The 22,531-nt window shown below is 44.1% G+C and overlaps 2 protein-coding genes and 1 long non-coding RNA gene across 15 annotated transcripts in view; 1 reads left to right on the plus strand and 2 right to left on the minus strand.

The window, feature by feature from the left end:
* Positions 1-514, plus strand: LOC131956402 (uncharacterized). Its single transcript, XR_009388959.1, has 3 exons — positions 1-75; positions 154-333; positions 430-514. It is a non-coding gene; the product is annotated as an uncharacterized LOC131956402 (long non-coding RNA).
* Positions 186-16,941, minus strand: LOC131956399 (beta-N-acetyl-D-glucosaminide beta-1,4-N-acetylglucosaminyl-transferase). Of its 4 annotated transcripts, XM_059320816.1 has the most exons (10): positions 16,755-16,941; positions 11,653-12,219; positions 11,086-11,318; positions 6,601-6,791; positions 6,139-6,261; positions 2,275-2,382; positions 1,769-1,907; positions 430-515; positions 302-333; positions 186-203 (listed from the first exon to the last, which is right to left on the minus strand). In XM_059320816.1, exons 1-8 carry the CDS (start codon positions 16,759-16,761, stop codon positions 435-437), a joined length of 1,449 nt encoding a protein of 482 aa, XP_059176799.1. In that variant the 5' UTR covers positions 16,762-16,941; the 3' UTR covers positions 186-203; positions 302-333; positions 430-434. The 4 variants fall into 4 exon arrangements, 3 of the variants coding, with proteins under 3 accessions (XP_059176799.1, XP_059176798.1, XP_059176800.1); XM_059320815.1 differs by lacking the exon at positions 186-203 and having other exon boundaries at positions 271-333; XR_009388958.1 differs by lacking the exons at positions 186-203; positions 1,769-1,907 and having other exon boundaries at positions 271-333.
* Positions 16,942-18,065: 1,124 nt separating this feature from the next.
* Positions 18,066-22,531, minus strand: part of LOC131956397 (E3 ubiquitin-protein ligase UBR5) — a 29,052-nt gene continuing 24,586 nt past the window's right edge. For all 10 annotated transcript variants that reach the window (XM_059320813.1, XM_059320811.1, XM_059320805.1 and 7 more), the window contains exons 44-49: positions 22,141-22,386; positions 21,670-21,898; positions 20,876-21,001; positions 20,637-20,781; positions 19,474-19,559; positions 18,066-19,014 (exon numbers count right to left, since the gene is read on the minus strand). In XM_059320813.1, coding sequence (XP_059176796.1) covers positions 18,802-19,014; positions 19,474-19,559; positions 20,637-20,781; positions 20,876-21,001; positions 21,670-21,898; positions 22,141-22,386 — 1,045 coding nt within the window. In that variant the 3' untranslated portion in view covers positions 18,066-18,801. The remainder of the gene's footprint in view (positions 19,015-19,473; positions 19,560-20,636; positions 20,782-20,875; positions 21,002-21,669; positions 21,899-22,140; positions 22,387-22,531) is intronic.

Genomic DNA, 22,531 nt, shown 5'->3' on the forward strand with positions numbered 1-22,531 from the left:
TTTTAAATTGATGATCCCGACAAAAGTTGGGAGCGCAGTGTTGACCTTTGTACAGGTGTGTTGACCTTTGTCCAGGTGTGTTGACCTTTGTCAGGAGCCTTAATCCTTGCAAGTTGTGTTAACTTTTGTCCAGGTGTTTTAACCAATGTCCAGGTGTGTTAACCTTTGTACAGGTGTGTTGACCTTTGTACAGGTGTGTTGACCTTTGTCCAGGTGTGTTGACCTTTGTCAGGAGCGTTAACCTTTGTCGGTTGTGTTAACTTTTGTCCAGGTGTGTTAACCAATGTCCAGGTGTGTTAACCTTTGTACAGGTGTGTTGACCTTTGTACAGGTGTGTTGACCTTTGTCAGGTAAGTTAACCTTTGTCAGGAGCTTTAACCTTTGTCCTGGTGTGTTGACCTTTGTCCAGGTGTGTTAACCTTTGTACAGGTGTGTTAACCTTTGTTCACTTGTTTAACACTACCACGGTAGTTTGTATCACCTGCTTTGCCTTGCCTCAGATTTTCTGGCACTGTCTGGAAAACATGCAGACAAATCTGATAAACAATTGACTTGGTGACTTCAACATGCTCATTCAGTTTTAGAATTCAACATAAAAGTGTTAATTAAACATGATAATAGAAGAACAAAATTTAACATGAAACTAAACAATGAAAATTTAACATAATCATTGAACACCACAACTTTCTGAGTTGCTTGATAAAACAACAGAGCAAGTTGACCCTTAACCCTTTGAGCCCGATGATCTAGCGTCATATTCCTAGCTGCCGGTATACCGTCTAATTAAATATAATTAGCGGAAGACTGACTAAAACTGCGCATATGTCTTTTAGTGCGGGATTATGATTCTAAAAGTAGATTTTAGGAAAAGTGAAAGTTTTTACATTTTCGTAGCAATGTTGCCAAAACGAAAAGCTGAGCCACAGCCATCGATTTTAGCACATAAAGTTGGTGCAAAAGATGAATCAAAAGACCGAAATATCAACAAAAGAAGTAGAATGACTGCATCTCAGGCAATACAACTTCTAATTGATTCTGATGAAGAAGATAATATTCCTGGTCTATATTGTGATGATAGTGACGTTGAGTTTGAGACTGAATACAGTGAGATTGAAATTGACAATGAAACTGTTTAAGTACGTTCTGATGCAAGTGGTGCTGTAAAACTTCAGTCTCCTTGGCGTGTTGATAATAATTATGTGTTCGTTTTATATACATTGTTCTTTTCATACATTGTAAAAAAAATAAAGAATTTCAGAATCTTGCTGCATTGTTGTTTGATCCTGAGTCTGGATACCAAATTTGGCTTGATTATCTCAAACGGTTCAAAAGTTATAGGCAAAGTTAGAAGCAGATAAGTGAAAATTGGTTTGGCCCTGGGAGCTCAGGAAATAGGAGAAATTAGGCCAGGGAGGCCAGGGCTCAAAGGGTTAAGGCATAGATTAAACTTGCTAGGTAATGGGGGTCCAAGATTTGATGTCAATAAGATGTCTCTATTTATAATGTAGGCTGCTGGGACTTCTTAAACTACACAGGGGGAACAACTACGACAGCCATATGCTTTAGCATTGTTACAGTACTGTCCCCTAAGTTCTACATCAGGGTTTTTTTCAGGCATCACTGTCCTATTTAGAAAATACCTACCCCCACCCCCACCAAAATTCAAAATTAAATGTGCAAAAAACCAGGTGTCATCAGCAACAGACTTGATGAAATGAAACATGGCAAGTTTTGAATTGGTATTGTTTAAACTGGCCAAACCACCCACCTCTAGTAGTTGTGTTTTATTGATTGACACATTGATCCAGGTGTAGAGGGGTAAGGTTCGAATCCTGCTAATGTTGTACACAACAGAGTTGAGACCGTCCATGTCTTGTCTGGCTAACCTCTGCGAAAACACCTGGAGCCTAAACCATGAGTCAGGCATTTAGAAAGGGGGGGGGGGGGGGGTGAAACAGGTGTCAGGTACACTAGCTTAGGCAGGGGTTTTTGGTTGTTTTTTTATTCCCCACCCCCCACTAACCCTAACGCACAATTCTGAAAGTCATTAAACCACTTCATTTCCCCCCCCCCCCACTGATTTCACTTGTGAGCCTAAATCAGCCTCAGCATCAACAATACAACTAATGTCCCATTTGTCTGATCTTAAATACACAGACTATAGTCTTGATGTCATCTCAGATCTATGTTTCAACTTGAGGAACTATGATGTCACAACATAACATCTACACCTCACCCCACCTCACCTGTAGGAGACAGGTGTTCCCAACTCACCTGTTGCTATTCTTGGACCAGCCTGCCTCACTGGCTGTATGTTTGATCATGTCGTACACACCAATCTCACGCGGTTTACGTAACAGTGTCAAGTTCTTGTGAAGGGCCCTGTAGATGGAATGTATAACACTCATGTCAACTCACCTGTCCCTCATGTCACCTCACCTCACCTGTCCCTCATGTCACCTCACCTGTCACCTCATGTCACCTCACCTCACCTGTCACCTCACCTGTCCCTCATGTCACCTCACCTCACCTGTCCCTCATGTCACCTTACCTGTCCCTCATGTCACCTCACCTGTCCCTCATGTCACCTCACCTCACCTGTCGCTCATGTCACCTCACCTGTCCCTCATGTCACCTCACCTGTCGCTCATGTCACCTCACCTGTCCCTCATGTCACCTCACCTGTCCCTCATGTCACCTCACCTGTCCCTCATGTCACCTCACCTGTCCCTCATGTCACCTCACCTGTCCCTCATCTCACCTCACCTGTCCCTCATGTCACCTCACCTGTCCCTCATGTCACCTCACCTGTCCCTCATGTCACCTCACCTGTTACCTTACCTGTCCCTCATGTCACCTCACCTGTCCCTCATGTCACCTCACCTGTCCCTCATGTCACCTCACCTGTCCCTCATGTCACCTCACCTGTCCCTCATGTCACCTCACCTGTCCCTCATGTCACCTCACCTGTCCCTCATGTCACCTCACCTCACCTGTCCCTCATGTCACCTCACCTGTTACCTCACCTGTCCCTCATGTCACCTCACCTGTCCCTCATGTCACCTCACCTGTCCCTCATGTCACCTCACCTGTCCCTCATGTCACCTCACCTGTCCCTCATGTCACCTCACCTGTCCCTCATCCCACCTCACCTGTCACCTCACCTGTCCCTCATGTCACCTCACCTGTCCCTCATCCCACCTCACCTGTCACCTCACCTGTCCCTCATGTCACCTCACCTGTCCCTCATGTCACCTCACCTGTCCCTCATGTCACCTCACCTCACCTGTCCCTCATGTCACCTCACCTGTCCCTCATGTCACCTCACCTCACCTGTCCCTCATGTCACCTTACCTGTCCCTCATGTCACCTCACCTCACCTGTCACCTCACCTGTCCCTCATGTCACCTCACCTCACCTGTCCCTCATGTCACCTCACCTCACCTGCCCTCATGTCACCTCACCTGTCCTTCATGTCACCTCACCTGTCCCTCATGTCACCTCACCTGTCCCTCATGTCACCTCACCTGTCCCTCATGTCACCTCACCTGTCCCTCATGTCACCTCACCTCACCTGTCCCTCATGTCACCTTACCTGTCCCTCATGTCACCTCACCTGTCCCTCATGTCACCTCACCTGTCCCTCATGTCACCTCACCTGTCCCTCATGTCACCTCACATGTCCCTCATGTCACCTCACCTCACCTGTCCCCTCACCTGTCCCTCATGTCACCTCACCTGTCCCTCATGTCACCTCACCTGTCCCTCATGTCACCTCACCTGTCCCTCATGTCACCTCACATGTCCCTCATTTCACCTCACCTCACCTGTCCCCTCACCTGTCCCTCATGTCACCTCACCTGTCCCTCATGTCACCTCACCTGTCCCTCATGTCACCTCACCTGTCCCTCATGTCACCTCACCTGTCCCTCACCTCACCTGTCCCTCATGTCACCTCACCTGTCCCTCACCTCACCTGTCCCTCACCTCACCTGTCCCTCATGTCACCTCACCTCACCTGTCCCTCATGTCACCTCACCTGTCCCTCATGTCACCTCACCTCACCTGTCACCTCACCTGTCCCTCATGTCACCTCACCTGTCCCTCATGTCACCTCACCTCACCTGTCCCTCATGTCACCTTACCTGTCCCTCATGTCACCTCACCTGTCCCTCATGTCACCTCACCTGTCACCTCATGTCACCTCACCTGTCCCTCATGTCACCTCACCTGTCCCCTCATGTCACCTCACCTGTCCCTCATGTCACCTCATCTGTCCCTCATGTCACCTCACCTGTCCCTCATGTCACCTCACCTGTCCCTCATGTCACCTCACCTGTCCCTCATGTCACCTCACCTGTCCCTCATGTCACCTCACCTCACCTGTCCCTCATGTCACCTTACCTGTCCCTCATGTCACCTCACCTGTCCCTCATATCACCTCACCTGTCCCTCATGTCACCTCACCTGTCCCTCATGTCACCTCACCTGTCCCTCATGTCACCTCACCTGTCCCTCATCCCACCTCACCTGTCACCTCACCTGTCCCTCATGTCACCTCACCTGTCCCTCATCCCACCTCACCTGTCACCTCACCTGTCCCTCATGTCACCTCACCTGTCCCTCATGTCACCTCACCTGTCCCTCATGTCACCTCACCTCACCTGTCCCTCATGTCACCTCACCTGTCCCTCATGTCACCTCACCTCACCTGTCCCTCATGTCACCTTACCTGTCCCTCATGTCACCTCACCTGTCACCTCATGTCACCTCACCTGTCCCTCATGTCACCTCACCTGTCACCTCATGTCACCTCACCTGTCCCTCATGTCACCTCACCTATCCCTCATGTCACCTCACCTGTCCCTCATGTCACCTCACCTGTCCCTCATGTCACCTCACCTGTCCCTCATGTCACCTCACCTGTCCCTCATGTCACCTCACCTCACCTGTCCCTCATGTCACCTTACCTGTCCCTCATGTCACCTCACCTGTCCCTCATATCACCTCACCTGTCCCTCATGTCACCTCACCTGTCCCTCATGTCACCTCACCTGTCCCTCATGTCACCTCACCTGTCCCTCATCCCACCTCACCTGTCACCTCACCTGTCCCTCATGTCACCTCACCTGTCCCTCATCCCACCTCACCTGTCACCTCACCTGTCCCTCATGTCACCTCACCTGTCCCTCATGTCACCTCACCTGTCCCTCATGTCACCTCACCTCACCTGTCCCTCATGTCACCTCACCTGTCCCTCATGTCACCTCACCTCACCTGTCCCTCATGTCACCTTACCTGTCCCTCATGTCACCTCACCTGTCACCTCATGTCACCTCACCTGTCCCTCATGTCACCTCACCTGTCACCTCATGTCACCTCACCTGTCCCTCATGTCACCTCACCTGTCCCTCATGTCACCTCACCTGTCCCTCATGTCACCTCACCTGTCCCTCATGTCACCTCACCTGTTACCTCACCTGTCCCTCATGTCACCTCACCTGTCCCTCATGTCACCTCACCTCACCTGTCACCTCACCTGTCCCTCATGTCACCTCACCTGTCCCTCATGTCACCTCACCTGTCCCTCATGTCACCTCACCTGTCCCTCATGTCACCTCACCTGTCACCTCACCTGTCCCTCATGTTACCTCACCTGTCCCTCATGTCACCTCACCTGTCCCTCATGTCACCTCACCTGTCACCTCATGTCACCTCACCTGTCCCTCATGTCACCTCACCTGTCACCTGATGTCACCTCACCTGTCCCTCATGTCACCTCACCTGTCCCTCATGTCACCTCACCTGTCCCTCATGTCACCTCACCTGTCCCTCATGTCACCTCACCTGTCCCTCATGTCACCTCACCTGTCCCTCATGTCACCTCACCTCACCTGTCACCTCACCTGTCCCTCATGTCACCTAACCTGTCCCTCATGTCACCTAACCTCACCTGTCCCTCATGTCACCTCACCTGTCCCTCATGTCACCTCACCTGTCCCTCATGTCACCTCACCTGTCCCTCATGTCACCTCACCTGTCCCTCATGTCACCTCACCTGTCCCTCATGTCACCTCACCTGTCCCTCATGTCACCTCACCTGTCCCTCATGTCACCTCACCTCACCTGTTACCTCACCTGTCCCTCATGTCATCATCCTCCGCTCCCCAGCCAAAATACATGTTAGAAGCTCCATTAATTTTCTTGAACTGATCAAGTGTGAAGCCAACCACGCCCCCAAATAACCCAGCATACAGCGTCCTGTTGATAAAATTGATGGCTTGGTAGTGGGAATCATCATACTTACACCTTTAATAGTGCAATAACTTATAGTTGACTGGACTCATTTATAGATTTCTTTGATAACAGTTCTGTCAACATGACCAGCTAGTAAGCAAAGAAGATGACCTACTTGTAAACAAACAGAAAACATTCTTGTAATAAAATAGGTGACCTACCTAAGCAAATGAGATAACCCACTTGTAATCTAACCAGATGACCTACTTGTAAGCCAACAAGATGACCTACTTGTAAGCTAACCAGATGACCTACTTGTAAGCTAACAAGATGACCTACTTGTAAGCTAACAAGATGACCTACTTGTAAGCAAACTTGTTGATAGAAGAGGCGAAGTGGATGGGGCCTTTGACGTCACACTTGTAGGTGTTCCGGTCATCAACTGGCACCATGTCGACATCATGGAAGATGAAGCAATCAAACTGGTCAAGCTTCAGGGCCTCCAGAAACCCAATGTTGAATAGCGCCCCTTTGTTGAATGTTGTGGGCTGGTTCTGTATCCAGGAGTGGGCAATAGGGTAGAGTTAGTGATGGGAGAGACCCCATGATATGGCACAACAAACAATTAATAGCAGATGTTAATGACAATCTATCTGGCCCATTGATGTTAGTTGTACCTGTTCTAGTGACATCACACCTACCTGTTCTAGTGACATCACACCTACCTGCTCTACTGACATCACACCTACCTGCTCTACTGACATCACACCTACCTGCTCTAGTGACATCACACCTACCTGCTCTAGTGACATCACACCTACCTGCTCTAGTGACATCACACCTACCTGCTCTAGTGACATCACACCTACCTGCTCTACTGACATCACATCTACCTGCTCTAGTGACATCACACCTACCTGCTCTAGTGACATCACACCTACCTGCTCTACTGACATCACATCTACCTGCTCTAGTGACATCACACCTACCAGCTCTAGTGACATCACACCTACCTGCTCTAGTGACATCACACCTACCTGCTCTAGTGACATCACACCTACCTGCTCTAGTGACATCACACCTACCTGCTCTAGTGACATCACACCTACCTGCTCTAGTGACATCACACCTACCTGCTCTAGTGACATCACACCTACCTGCTCTAGTGACATCACACCTACCTGCTCTAGTGACATCACACCTACCTGCTCTAGTGACATCACACCTACCTGCTCTAGTGACATCACACCTACCTGCTCTAGTGACATCACACCTACCTGCTCTAGTGACATCACATCTACCTGCTCTAGTGACATCACATCTACCTGCTCTACTGACATCACACCTACCTGCTCTAGTGACATCACACCTACCTGCTCTACTGACATCACACCTACCTGCTCTAGTGACATCACACCTACCTGCTCTACTGACATCACACCTACCTGCTCTACTGACATCACACCTACCAGCTCTAGTGACATCACACCTACCTGTTCTAGTGACATCACACCTACCAGCTCTAGTGACATCACACCTACCTGCTCTAGTGACATCACACCTACCTGCTCTAGTGACATCACACCTACCAGCTCTAGTGACATCACACCTACCTGCTCTGGTGACATCACACCTACCTGCTCTAGTGACATCACATCTACCTGCTCTACTGACATCACACCTACCTGCTCTAGTGACATCACACCTACCTGCTCTGGTGACATCACACCTACCTGCTCTAGTGACATCACATCTACCTGCTCTAGTGACATCACACCTACCTGCTCTAGTGACATCACACCTACCTGCTCTAGTGACATCACATCTACCTGCTCTAGTGACATCACACCTACCTGCTCTAGTGACATCACATCTACCTGCTCTAGTGACATCACACCTACCTGCTCTACTGACATCACACCTACCTGCTCTAGTGACATCACACCTACCTGCTCTGGTGACACCACACCTACCTGCTCTAGTGACATCACACCTACCTGTTCTAGTGACATCACACCTACCAGCTCTAGTGACATCACACCTACCAGCTCTAGTGACATCACACCTACCTGCTCTACTGACATCACACCTACCTGCTCTAGTGACATCACACCTACCTGCTGTAGTGACATCACACCTACCTGCTGTAGTGACTAGTGACATCACACCTACCTGCTCTAGTGACATCACACCTACCTGTTCTAGTGACATCACACCTACCAGCTCTAGTGACATCACACCTACCTGCTCTACTGACATCACACCTACCTGCTCTAGTGATATCACACCTACCTGCTCTAGTGACATCACACCTACCTGCTCTAGTGACACCACACCTACCTGCTCTAGTGACATCACACCTACCTGCTCTAGTGACATCACACCTACCTGCTCTAGTGACATCACACCTACCTGCTCTAGTGACATCACACCTACCTGCTCTGGTGACACCACACCTACCTGCTCTAGTGACATCACACCTACCTGTTCTAGTGACATCACACCTACCAGCTCTAGTGACATCACACCTACCTGCTCTAGTGACATCACACCTACCTGCTCTAGTGACATCACACCTACCTGCTCTAGTGACATCACACCTACCTGCTCTAGTGACATCACATCTACCTGCTCTAGTGACATCACACCTACCTGCTCTACTGACATCACATCTACCTGCTCTAGTGACTAGTGACATCACACCTACCTGCTCTAGTGACATCACACCTACCTGCTCTAGTGACATCACACCTACCTGCTCTAGTGACATCACATCTACCTGCTCTACTGACATCACACCTACCTGCTCTAGTGACATCACACCTACCTGCTCTAGTGACACCACACCTACCTGCTCTAGTGACATCACACCTACCTGCTCTAGTGACATCACACCTACCTGCTCTAGTGACATCACACCTACCTGCTCTAGTGACATCACACCTACCTGCTCTAGTGACATCACACCTACCTGTTCTAGTGACATCACACCTACCAGCTCTAGTGACATCACACCTACCTGCTCTACTGACATCACATCTACCTGCTCTAGTGACTAGTGACATCACACCTACCTGCTCTAGTGATATCACACCTACCTGCTCTAGTGACATCACACCTACCTGCTCTAGTGACTAGTGACATCACACCTACCTGCTCTAGTGATATCACACCTACCTGCTCTAGTGACATCACACCTACCTGCTCTAGTGACATCACACCTACCTGCTCTAGTGACATCACACCTACCTGCTCTAGTGACATCACACCTACCTGCTCTACTGACATCACACCTACCTGCTCTAGTGATATCACACCTACCTGCTGTAGTGACTAGTGACATCACACCTACCTGCTCTAGTGACATCACACCTACCTGCTCTACTGACATCACACCTACCTGCTCTAGTGACATCACACCTACCTGCTCTAGTGACTAGTGACATCACACCTACCTGCTCTAGTGATATCACACCTACCTGCTCTAGTGACATCACACCTACCAGCTCTAGTGACATCACACCTACCTGCTCTAGTGACTAGTGACATCACACCTACCTGCTCTAGTGATATCACACCTACCTGCTCTAGTGACATCACACCTACCTGCTCTAGTGACATCACACCTACCTGCTCTAGTGACATCACACCTACCTGCTCTAGTGATATCACACCTACCTGCTCTAGTGACATCACACCTACCTGCTCTAGTGACATCACACCTACCTGCTCTAGTGACATCACACCTACCTGCTCTAGTGACATCACACCTACCTGCTCTAGTGATATCACACCTACCTGCTCTAGTGACATCACACCTACCTGCTCTAGTGACATCACACCTACCTGCTCTACTGACATCACATCTACCTGCTCTAGTGACATCACACCTACCAGCTCTAGTGACATCACACCTACCTGCTCTAGTGACATCACACCTACCTGCTCTAGTGACATCACACCTACCTGCTCTAGTGACATCACACCTACCTGCTCTAGTGACATCACACCTACCAGCTCTAGTGACATCACACCTACCTGCTCTAGTGACTAGTGACATCACACCTACCTGCTCTAGTGACATCACACCTACCTGCTCTAGTGACATCACACCTACCTGCTCTAGTGACTAGTGACATCACACCTACCTGCTCTAGTGACATCACACCTACCTGCTCTAGTGACATCACACCTACCTGCTCTAGTGATATCACACCTACCTGCTCTAGTGACATCACACCTACCAGCTCTAGTGACATCACACCTACCTGCTCTAGTGACTAGTGACATCACACCTACCTGCTCTAGTGATATCACACCTACCTGCTCTAGTGACATCACACCTACCTGCTCTAGTGACATCACACCTACCTGCTCTAGTGACATCACACCTACCTGCTCTAGTGACTAGTGACATCACACCTACCTGCTCTAGTGATATCACACCTACCTGCTCTAGTGACATCACACCTACCTGCTCTAGTGACATCACACCTACCTGCTCTAGTGACTAGTGACATCACACCTACCTGCTCTAGTGATATCACACCTACCTGCTCTAGTGACATCACACCTACCTGCTCTAGTGACATCACACCTACCTGCTCTAGTGACTAGTGACATCACACCTACCTGCTCTAGTGATATCACACCTACCTGCTCTAGTGACATCACACCTACCAGCTCTAGTGACATCACACCTACCTGCTCTAGTGACATCACACCTACCTGCTCTAGTGACATCACACCTACCTGCTCTAGTGACATCACACCTACCTGCTCTACTGACATCACACCTACCTGCTCTGGTGACATCACACCTACCTGCTGTAGTGAGAATAAACATACCTGCTCCACAACCAAGAGTGTGAAAGCGACGTTCTGTCTGACTAGCATAGGCAGCAGGACGGGCAGCATGGTGTGCAGGTGTTTCCACCTGTCCCGGTATGGGATGATGATGGCCGTTTTTTGAGTCACATTACACGTGGCGGGTGTGTACCTCCCCCCGGGCTTGAGCCACGGGTAGCGTGCTGCCAACTCCCATGGGTCAGAGGCTACGAGCTCCGGGTAGAAACGGCCAACTAGGAGAAACAAATGGTTGGGGTTTAGGATTGTGATCGTAAAAGCAGGTAAACTACTTGAGGATTGTGACTGTTATCTGCTTCATTTAGGATTGTGATTTAAGCTACTTCATTCCAAAAGTGTTGGTCAAATCTGAAAAATGTGGTGTCCTGTATATTCTTAAAATGTTTTCACCCACACAGCCTTCCACTGACACCCCCCTTCCCCCCCATTCTGCATGTATAAGCAAATTATTTAACTTTTTAATAATATACATGTACTTGAACCATTCCCCCCCCCCACCTGGAACATAATGTCTGGCAGAAATCATGTAACCATGACAAAAATGCTTACCCAGATACGGTGCTGCTAGATCTAGGCAAGACTTTGTGTTTGTGATGGAAAGCTGTTTTGTTGCTTGCCCAGCATGAGGCAGCCCTTCTGTTAAGTTTCCAATGTGTTTCTTGTTGCTAGGTTTAGCTGTGGTTGATTTAGGAGCACTTAATTTAGCCTTGCCTGGAATGGTAACTCGCTTGGTGCTGGCTGAAGTAGTCTCTCTCATCCCAATCTTTGAGCTTTTTATGCTAGCCATTTGGCTTATCTTCCCTGATCTCAGAGCTTCGTCAACAGTTGAAGTATTGTGTACAACATTTCTCAAGATTTTTACTTCACTAGTCAAGCTGGTATTGATTTGTTTACTGTCCACCACATTGTGGTAACTGTTGACAAACGGCGGTAGACCAGTTTTCACTGACCCTTTGCCTTGACCAACCGTAGTAACTAGGACACGGTGCTTAGTGTTACTAAAAATACCTAGCTTGATGGCCGCGATAAGAAAGCCCGTGAAAGTGATGACGAACCAGTGCGCCTTGTAGCGAGTCTGACATCTCCAAAGTGTAGCCAGCAGGACATTGTGTTGAGCTGAGGAGAAGGAAGAGGAGATGCTAGTTAGTAGATCTACGTCAGTGTCTTAGATTTACAATAATTTATATTAACGGCGGATGCGATAAAATGGCAGGCAATAAACATGCCAGATAAAAATAGACATGATAGGCCAGTCAGGGCGACAAACAGAAGTGACACACATGAAAGAGATAAAGAGATGTCGGAAGAGACCAACAAAAAGAAATCCTTAACCCCAAACAATAGTGCTATAATAACTACCCTACTAATGCTTACAGCGACATACATTCCCCCTGAACCCACCCCACCTAAACCTTAAAAAAAAACGTATATTTTAATTTATGCAAGTCTACAGTGGCTTTAATTGTGCGTGTGTATACGTGCGTGCACGCGAGCACATACTAATGTTATGTGTTTAAATTGCAAAACATAAAATAGCAATTTTCCTTTTTTTCCTTGGCGTTTATGATTGACGCCTTTTTAAAAATGCACAGCACTTGAAAGCTATTTAGTCAGATATCGTCAGATCGTGTGTTGAGGTGGTAACAAAAAAGAAAATTAAAATAATACATATGTTAGGCATTGTGAATAAGCTCTTCCTCGCAAGCATTCAGACAAGCAACATTGTTGCCGGTGACCAGAAAGATGCGCAACGGAAAAAGTGCGACGGAAAAAAGCGCAAAACAAAAAGCGCAACAGAAAAAAGCGCACACAAAAAAATGCGCAGACGGAAAAAAGCGCAAACAGGAAAAAACGCACACAGAAAAACAGCACAAACGGAGAAAACCGCAAACGGAAAAAAGCACAAACAGAAAAAAGCGCACACAGAAAAAAACACAAATAGGCCTACATATACGACATCTACAACAACGAAGTCAGGACTAGAGTTCATCAAGTCACAACTGTCTACTACAGACATCCCGTCTGCTCACTAAAAGGACGTCTTCATCGATCCGCATACAATAGGGTATCTCTTTACGTTTCCCAAATCTACATCCTATGTCAGGTCGGGGGCTCATTCTAGACCGCCATCTCCAGTCAGCTCAGGTCTAATGCCAGGCGACCGTACCCTACACAAAGGGAAGGCGTGACACCGTTTTTGTATCGAATTACGGCCTTTCCCAGTTCAGGTGGGTGATAACTCAATAACATCAACCGTGGCCTTAGTTATAACAATCAATAACGTCGGCATTCGACAATTTAGTTTTTCCCAATTGAATTCTGAAACAATTTTTTTAAGTTTACGAAGTAATTCAGATAACAATGACAGTGCAGAAGCGCGGGTCCCCTTCAAGCGCGGGGCCTAGGGCGACCGCCCCGTTTGCCACCCCCTAACGCCGGCTCTGTATATATATATATATATATATATATATATATATATATATATATATATATATATATATATATATATATATATATATATATATATATATATATATATATATATATATATATATATATATATATATTGTTGTGATGTGTGTTTAATGAAGGAGGATTTGTGTGAACGAATATTAGTGCGAAAGTTAATTACGCATTGAATAGTTACAATGTGAGGTTTTAGTTCGTTGTTATCGGGGAAAGAAGTTAAAAAGTACTCTTGTTCTTGTTGTGTTAAGGTGATGTCGTACTGTAGTACAGTCTTAGTATCGTTCGTTCAAGTCGTCCTATGTATTTTTTATTGTGCAATAAATAGTAAAATTAAATAATGTCGTCCTGTCGAATCATTTTTATACCTTGATGTCGTCTTGCTTTGGGATGAACTACTGAATGGCTAGACAGAATATAATGGTAGTGTAGACCCTCTCACTGCGCAGTTGCCGGACACATAGCCCCAGTTATAAAAAAAAAATTTAAATTTATTTATGGGTAAGTGGGTGGGTAGGTAGGTTGTTAGGTGGGTAGATATGAGGGTGGGTAGTTAGGTAGGTGGTTGGGTGTTAATGTAGATTATATAGATTATGCACATTTCCATTTTACTAGCTTAGTAGCAGTGTTAAAAAACTCGAACTTTCAAACTGGTTTGGCGTAGTTTAGTTAATTGATCCTGTTGAGCCCTACATTACATAGTTAATCAGTTTAACAATTTAGATGCCATTAGAGTAGGTCTAAGTCAAAGCCTGCTGTTATAATAAAACTCTCTTTGTTTCTTTACAAAAAGGTTATGTGATGTTTTTGAAGGTCTTTTACTGAAAATGTTTACCGGACGAATGCAAAATTATTTCAACATCCATAGCTCGTCTGTTATATATGCCACATGCTGCCCATTATGCTGTTCAGTATGGGAACAGGGTATTACCACCCCACCCCCGTCAATAACCCCCTTCCCATCATTCCCCCGTACTAATTACCCCCTGTTAATTACCCCGCGCCCAGTAGGACATTACCCCTCGTTCATAGCTTAAAGGTTCAGCTAGGATAAAAGTTAGGGCTAGGGATAGGGCTGGGGCTAGGGTTAGGTTTAGGGTTAAGTTAAGATGTAACATAATATGTCCATGATGTCAATGAATTTTCATTAAAAGAAAAAGATGTCTAGTGCAGTTTACGAAACTAACGACCGTCGCCGATACTTTTTCTGTGTGCGGAAATTTCTGTGTGCGCATTTTTTTTCTGTTTGCACTTTTTTTCGTTTGCTCTTTTTCTGTTTGCGCTTTTTTCTGAGTGCGCTTTTTGTTTTGCGCTTTTTTTCCGTTGCGCTTTTTTCCGTTGCGCTTCTTTCTGTGAACCATTGTTGCCTAACCCTAGCAGTGAATGAAAACCTGTCTGAACGTCTTTGCTTACTCACTACACTACTAAGAAAGGTGTGATAGATGCTTAACATTTTTGTAATTGGAAGTGAGGTTTCGGATAGTCGTTTTTTTAAGGTGCAGGATATCTAGATCTTGTTATTTTAGATTAAAACTCCCTAGATTCATTTTAGTTGTTCATTCAGGCCAGGTGATCACATGGAATATTAGGTAGAGTTCACATATTTAGTTGATCTGAGCAAATGAGACATTCTGGTCAGTTCTAAATCTAGACTTAGCCGCCTTTAGTTTTAAAAATATGAGATAGGTTGCGAGTTCTAGGATTTGAGCCTGGGATCAGAGCTCAGGACTTTTGGGTTAGCAGTTGTGCTACCACCTGATGTAAACTCGTAACTTTTAATTTTTAAAAATCACAATAGGTCACAAACCCTTAGGCCTAATATTTCCGATATATAGCTATATAATATAGCTTGTAATTTTCTTTGGCGACTAAGATTTATCTTGAGAATATAGGTAATCATCAATGGATGGAACTAGAAGACGATTGTGGCTATGTGTGGACGGCGTATGGGGGGGGGGGGGGAGGGCGAGGGTCTATGTGGCAATTGAGTCACGGCAGATCTATTTAGGCCCTACAATACGGTAATCGACAATTAGGCCTATAATAGGCCTCAACAGAAATATAGGAAATGAATCCGGTGTCGACAGTCTATGGCTTAAACTTTTAAAAACACTGTTAGGCCTTTACTTTTACTGAACGTTTACATCGCGTGTAGAGGCCAGGGGTGGAGTTCTTTAAAAGGGGGTGCCTGTGGAAATCCAACTTTTAGTGGCCTGATAAATGGATGACACCTAAGCTAGAAGATGGAGGGTTTTTTGTCACGCGTATGTCGTGCTTACTGTTTTTAGTTGGGCATAGTTTAACCTGTAAGTGATAATTCTCTACATAGAGTGGTTTGAAATTATCTTTTTTCTTTTTGCGTCTGTAGATCAAACAAATGCCTACATACTTTTTGACAGCTTTTTGTAAATATTGGTGTCGAATGCTATAAGTTATAATAATTCATTAATTATCTTGAATAGTATGTTGATTAGTGTATATATATATATATATATATATATATATATATATATATATATATATATATATATATATATATATATATATATATTAGGGTTCCCCAAAACGTTTCACCCCGGGGCTTAATCCGCCCCTGCAAATGACCTTCGCCTAAACGGCACCCGAGAAAAATGTCTGCTCATTAAATAAACTTCTCCATTCAGACCTAACTATCCTTATGGCAGTTGAAGTAGAGCTCATAGTTTCTTGGCATATAAAGGTATGGTGTGGTCACTGGTCAGTCGTCTAACTTTCCCTAATAAGAGTCAGGTACGCAGTTTGTCACCTTTGAGTCAAGCCCCCTGTTTCGTAAGGATATTTTCTCTGTTCCGTTTGGCGATGCTTGTAAAGGGGCCGGTTTGCCGATGGTGTTTACATTTATAACAGTGGTTCTTAACCTGGGTTCACCAATGTATCAATGTGTTTTGGACACCCTCAATAAGAGTTGAGGCAATCGCTTGACGGATTGCCAATCTTACAGTACTTCAGCCACTAAAAGCAACAACCACGGATGTGGTGGAGAGGGGGGGGGGGGGGAGTAATGGCCAATTAGTCTATTACATAAAACACTTAAGTAGCTTGTTAATATTATTCTTTCAATTTTGTAAGTTCTAAATTAAAAAAAAAAACAAAAAACATGCGAAAACATCCCAACATATATCACAAAAGTAGTTGTAAGTAATTACCTTTCATTGTAATTAGTTTGTCTGGTCCCTTTGATACATTCAACACATGTGTTCAAGCAAAACAAAAAACACCAAACATTCTTTTCCCCGTGTAACGAGGCAGGTCGCGAGTAGTAGAACAACCAGAAACGTGAAGGTTGAAAATATCCTGGACGAGACAAGCAGTCAAGACTAATCCTACCTCAACACAGACCAAGTTTGGTTCAAATAGCTCACTTCCTATTGGCTCTTGTCTGTCCAATTATAAACAGCGTTACATGTTGTATCTTTAATGATGAAAGGGGATTATCAATAATAATAGGTCAACCTTGAAAGTTTGTTTCACTTGTAAGAGAGATTAAAACAAGTCATGTTTAATTCATGTGTAACTAAGTGTGAGGTGTGTTCTTCATGACGTCACACTATGTCAGCCGATTTTTGCTCCCACCTTTCGCTGACAGACGTCACAAAGGTAATACATCACCCCCCCCCCCCCACACCAGCAGTTAATTAGAAAACATGACTGTCCAGGTTTGGACTGTCCTTGTCCAGGTGGGGAGGACTGTCTAGATGAGGACAATAGGATTGTCCAGGTGAGGACAACAGGACTGTCCACGAGGGGAGGACTGTCCAGGTGGTGAGGACTGTCCAGATGAGGACAATAGGATTGTCCAGGTAGGGACAACAGGACTGTCCAGGTGGTGAGGACTGTCCAGATGAGGACAATAGGATTATCCAGGTGGTGAGGACTGTCCAAGTAGGGACAACGTGACTGTCCAGGTGGGGAGGACTGTCCAGGTGTGGAAAAAAAGTTTGAGATCTGTGTTACAGCTAAACTCTGTAGGTGGTCAGGTCAGTGTTTGAGATCTGTGTTACCATAACACTCAAGTCTGAACTGGGACAACAAAGCTACATGACATGAAAACATGTTGTGACTAACACCTCACTTTGTTGTCTTACATTTTCTGTGGCAACATTGTGTGGTACAGACAAAGTTAAACCTACATGTGAAATTCAAGTTTCAACAAAACCACACAATCAATTCAAATAATTTTATTTTTGGAACATCTTGAACTTGATTCTAATCAAAAGTGACCCAATTCAATCACCTTGACCTTGATTTGAAAAATATTTTGACACGTGAAATAAATTTCAAAATTAAAAAAAAACAAGTACTTTCACTCAGTAATTGTTTTAGCCCTTAAAAAAAATTAGATTGTTTCCCACTAAAATGACTAAGTTAAAGAAACAAAAAAGTTCTTTACAGCTAACTTCACACCAACTTCAATTCAAATTTAAAACTATTTACAAAAAAAAAAACAACCATTCAGATAGAAGGAATAGATGTAGAATTTATTTAATGCTCCAACTTTCCTTACATAACACACAAACTCATAGAATGTATTTAATACTCTTACTTAACACATAAAATAGAATTTTAAAAAATAACCTAATGGAGACAAGATATTCACAAAACATCAGCTCTACAAAATGATGTCGACACAACTGTCAAATACCAAGTCAATTTGGTCACATTTCTTACAACAGTCACATAGCAAGTCATTTTGTTCACATTTCTTACACCAGTCAAATACCAAGTCATTTTGGTCACATTTCTCACACATTTAAAAACATACACCCATGATTTAATTAATCCTACCACACAATTTACCACTCACAAAAATTGCATATGTGCCAAAGGTTAAAGTTGAGAATTGACCCTTGAACTTGAGCCTAGCCATGAGGTTAGGCAAGGATTGGTCAAGTGAAAGAATGCCCTCAATGAGATTAGAGTGAGAGAAAAAACTGTGCCCTGACGTTTGATCTAACACCCCAGCTAAACCATCACTCAGTGGGGAGAAACTTTCTACAAATATTCATCAATTAAATTAGGATCCTTGATTAGATCAGCATTGACTGAGGTTGTTTAAAAAAAAAAAAACTTGACAATTGTGGCAGGTAAGAAAACCCCAGCTTGTTTGTAGGACATGGCCTTGAGAAAGCTGCAAGACAAATCTCCCAACTCTTGCTGACAACACCCAGAACCTTTTCCCCCCCAGCATCCACATCAGACAAAGCCAAAAGCCTTGGTTTTGATGGCCAGAAGGAGTTTAGTTTTCAGCAAAGCTTTGGTTGAGTAGAGTGGGATGTAGAGCCGGGAGATGCAGGTGTTGGCTGTGGGTAGGTGCTCGTCATCTGCTGGACGTATGGTAATACTGGGCATTGGCTGGAAGCCTTCTTCACTTGCTGGCAGAGCTGGGCTGGATGTCCAGAAGTACACCTGAGATAAGACAACATTATGTTTGACCCCTGCACAAAATAAACCTGTGGTCATCAACAAAAGCTTTGACCTCTAGAAAATACAGTCAACAAGCTTGTACTTCTTCAGTCCAGGCCTAACTAATCATAGTGGCTAACTAAGATGAGAAACTTGACCTACCAAATCTTGTCTCTCAACAATGGCTAACTAAGATGAGAAACTTGACCTACCAAATCTTGTCTCTCAACAATGGCTAACTAAGATGAGAAACTTGACCTACCAAATCTTGTCTCTCAACAATGGCTAACTAAGATGAGAAACTTGACCTACCAAATCTTGTCTCTCAACAATGGCTAACTAAGATGAGAAACTTGACCTACCAAATCTTGTCTCTCAACAATGGCTAACTAAGATGAGAAACTTGACCTACCAAATCTTGTCTCTCAACAATGGCTAACTAAGATGAGAAACTTGACCTACCAAATCTTGTCTCTCATAATTGTTCATCTTCTCCACAACAGCCCAGAACCAGCGCTTGAATCTCTGGACCCTCTCAGAGTTTTCACCTGATGAGAACATTTCAACTCAAAACTTCATACACTAAACTAAAACTTTCAAATAAAGAAAACAAATTCAAACAGAAACCTCATCTATACAAATATTAGAAATGATACTTTACAAACACAATTGATAAATAGAAAACAGTTCTGAAAAGCTTCAAGTAGTTTTTGTACTTCTGAATAAACCTTTACTTTGATTTATAACCATCTTTCATTGAAATTTGATATTTTCTTATTAATATTTACATTTCCCCATCATCAATAATTTAAATCAAACCCCAGTTAGTTTTAGTAGTATACTAGACTACTTGATTCACCATTGGAAAAGAGTCATCTGTGCTATGCCACCATGCCCATCCACACCTTTCCCACATTCTCTTCTGATACACAAACTTCTGATAAAAAGACCCAGTCAAAATAGCCCCAGACTTTAAGGCTTCTAATAGAAGATATAATATGGTAACCTAGAGCCAAATGTGTTACCATTTAGGGCTGTTGGCTAAGCTAACTCTGGTGCATTGATACAGTCCTACTGGAAGGGTCCTATGAGCTCTTTTATTTGTTTTTGGGAGCCAAAATAATGTGACCCTTTTTGCAGACAGACATATTTTAATGACAGAATCTATTTGTTGCTGGCCCTTGAAAGGGCTAATTTGTCTGGCTGTTTTGACGGGTCCAAAAATTGATGTAAGAATAACATATAATAACCTATTATAACACATAACCACCCCACCAAATGCCCACCGCCACCTCCATTTGCCACCTTATGATACCCAGACCAGCAAATAAACACATGTCAAGTGCAAAAACAAAATTAATTGTATCTTATTTCTCCTAATTAATACAATGCCGAAGTAAATAAAAAGACAAGAAATATAATGTGCTAAAAATAAATCTACTGCATTATTTAATTAGTTGTGGTGTTTATTAAAATTAAAAAGTAATCATACTGTGTAGCCTAATACTGATACTATAAATATTAACATGAAGACTTACACTGATAATCTACTCAACACACATTATACTAATGTAAAAAAAAAAACTTGAGGCAAGTACATTTAGAGAAAAACAAGCCATCCCTACCACACTCATCATTGAAGGAGGTGTAGCTGATGAGGGTTTGAACATTGATGTCTCCCACACCATTGAGTAGCAGCCTGAGATCCTCAGCTGTCAGACCATCCAGAGAGTTGGAAGGGATGACATCAAACACACCAAGGCGCAGGTTCTGGGGACATTCAAGCACAAGTTTGCACAATGTACAACATTGGCAAAAGCAAGCAGATAAATCTTACTGTTTTAAATGAACTGCAATGACATACCCGCAAAGCCTTTTCAGCAACAACCACCATGCGATGCTCAGCATATTTCCTCACGTAGTTGTGGACATTCTGGGCTGAGACCTCCACCTCAGCTCCATCAGGGATCAACTCCACTGGCTCTCCACCCTGAAACAGACATTGTCAGGTCATGAAACACAGACATTGGTAGGTCATGAAACACAGACATTAGTAGGTCATGAAACACAGACATTGTCAGGTCATGAAACACAGACATTGTCAGGTCATGAAACACAGACATTGTCAGGTCATGAAGCACAGACATTGTCAGGTCATGAAACACAGACATTGTCAGGTCATGAAACACAGACATTGTCCGGTCATGAAACACAGACATTGTCAGGTCATGAAACACAGACATTGTCAGGTCATGAAGCACAGACATTGTCAGGTCATGAAACACAGACATTGTCAGGTCATGAAACACAGACATTGTCAGGTCATGAAACACAGACATTGTCAGGTCATGAAGCACAGACATTGTCAGGTCATGAAACACAGACATTGTCAGGTCATGAAACACAGACATTGGCAGGTCATGAAACACAGACATTGGCAGCTCATGAAACACAGACATTGGCAGGTCATGAAACACAGACATAAGTAGGTCATGAAACAGACATTAGTAGGTCATGAAACACAGACATTGGCAGGTCATGAAACAAACATTGGTAGGACCTAACATGTTTCACATGCACAGATGACATGTGATATTGAGGGCATCACATTCAGATAAACAAGTTTGTATAACTAAAGTGTAAAACAAAGTAAATCACCTCCTCAGTGCCAAGTTCCACGCAAAAGTTCAGATCTAAAGCAGTGAAAATAAGCTGGGCATCTTTAGTCTCTGCATCCTCCACTAATGATCGTAATGATTCATACATCACAGGGTCAAAGAATGCCAGATCATGCCAGCCAATACGACGTCCAAGAATACATTTCAAAACATGACGGTTGAAGAACATTGGACAGATCTCATTTTGAAGCAAACAAAGCCCGATTATTCTGTGCATAGCAAACAAAACATTTTAGTTTATATACATTTTTTAAAATAAAAAAATTTATTTAAAAAATTTAGAAATATAACTCTGCAGACAAAAAAAAATTGTCTTTAGTTGTATAGTAACAGTCCTTTTATCTTGGTTTGGCAAATTTTTTTTTTAAATAAGTTATGTATTAAAGAGTAATTAAAAGTGCTTAATAATTATATTATTATGAACTAGTGTTTGAAAATGACATCCATTTACCTTCCAATATTTCTAAAAGCATTTAGCCTTTCAGGTGAAGCTTTTCCTATTCTGGGGGAGTAGTATCCTCGCTTGCCAGGTTGCCAGAACAATGGAGCGTTGTCCTCAATGTCCTCTTCCATCAGCAGGTCACAGCTGAGGCCCTCTCCTCTAGTCCCACTCACTGAGGAGGCTGATGGGGGCGTCTTGGATTTCTCAGACAGGTTGAAGATGTCAAGGTCAAGGAAACTGTCTGTGCTCATTTCTCTGTTAAACACAATATTTTTAGTGAGAATACTTTTTCAAGAGAACATGTCAGCTTTTTAAATTTAAAGGAGAAATACCAGCAGTGTTAACAAAACTAACATTGCTTTATTATTTAAAGTTGGTAAAAAAAAAAAAACTATAAATG

The sequence above is a fragment of the Physella acuta genome, unplaced genomic scaffold (genome assembly GCF_028476545.2).
Source record: "Physella acuta isolate Inbredline_101_S28 unplaced genomic scaffold, ASM2847654v3 ptg001147l, whole genome shotgun sequence".
NCBI classification, from domain to species: Eukaryota; Metazoa; Mollusca; class Gastropoda; family Physidae; genus Physella; species Physella acuta.

What these genes read in the sequence shown, in the direction of transcription:
- LOC131956399 (XM_059320816.1), bottom strand. An exon ending in TCTAGCAGCACCGTATCTGG is followed by an intron (nt 11,319 to 11,652) that starts GTAAGCATTTTT and finishes TGTTTCTCCTAG; the next exon opens with TTGGCCGTTTCTACCCGGAG. An exon ending in GATGATGACATGAGGGACAG is followed by an intron (nt 2,383 to 6,138) that starts GTGAGGTAACAG and finishes TTCCATCTACAG; the next exon opens with GGCCCTTCACAAGAACTTGA.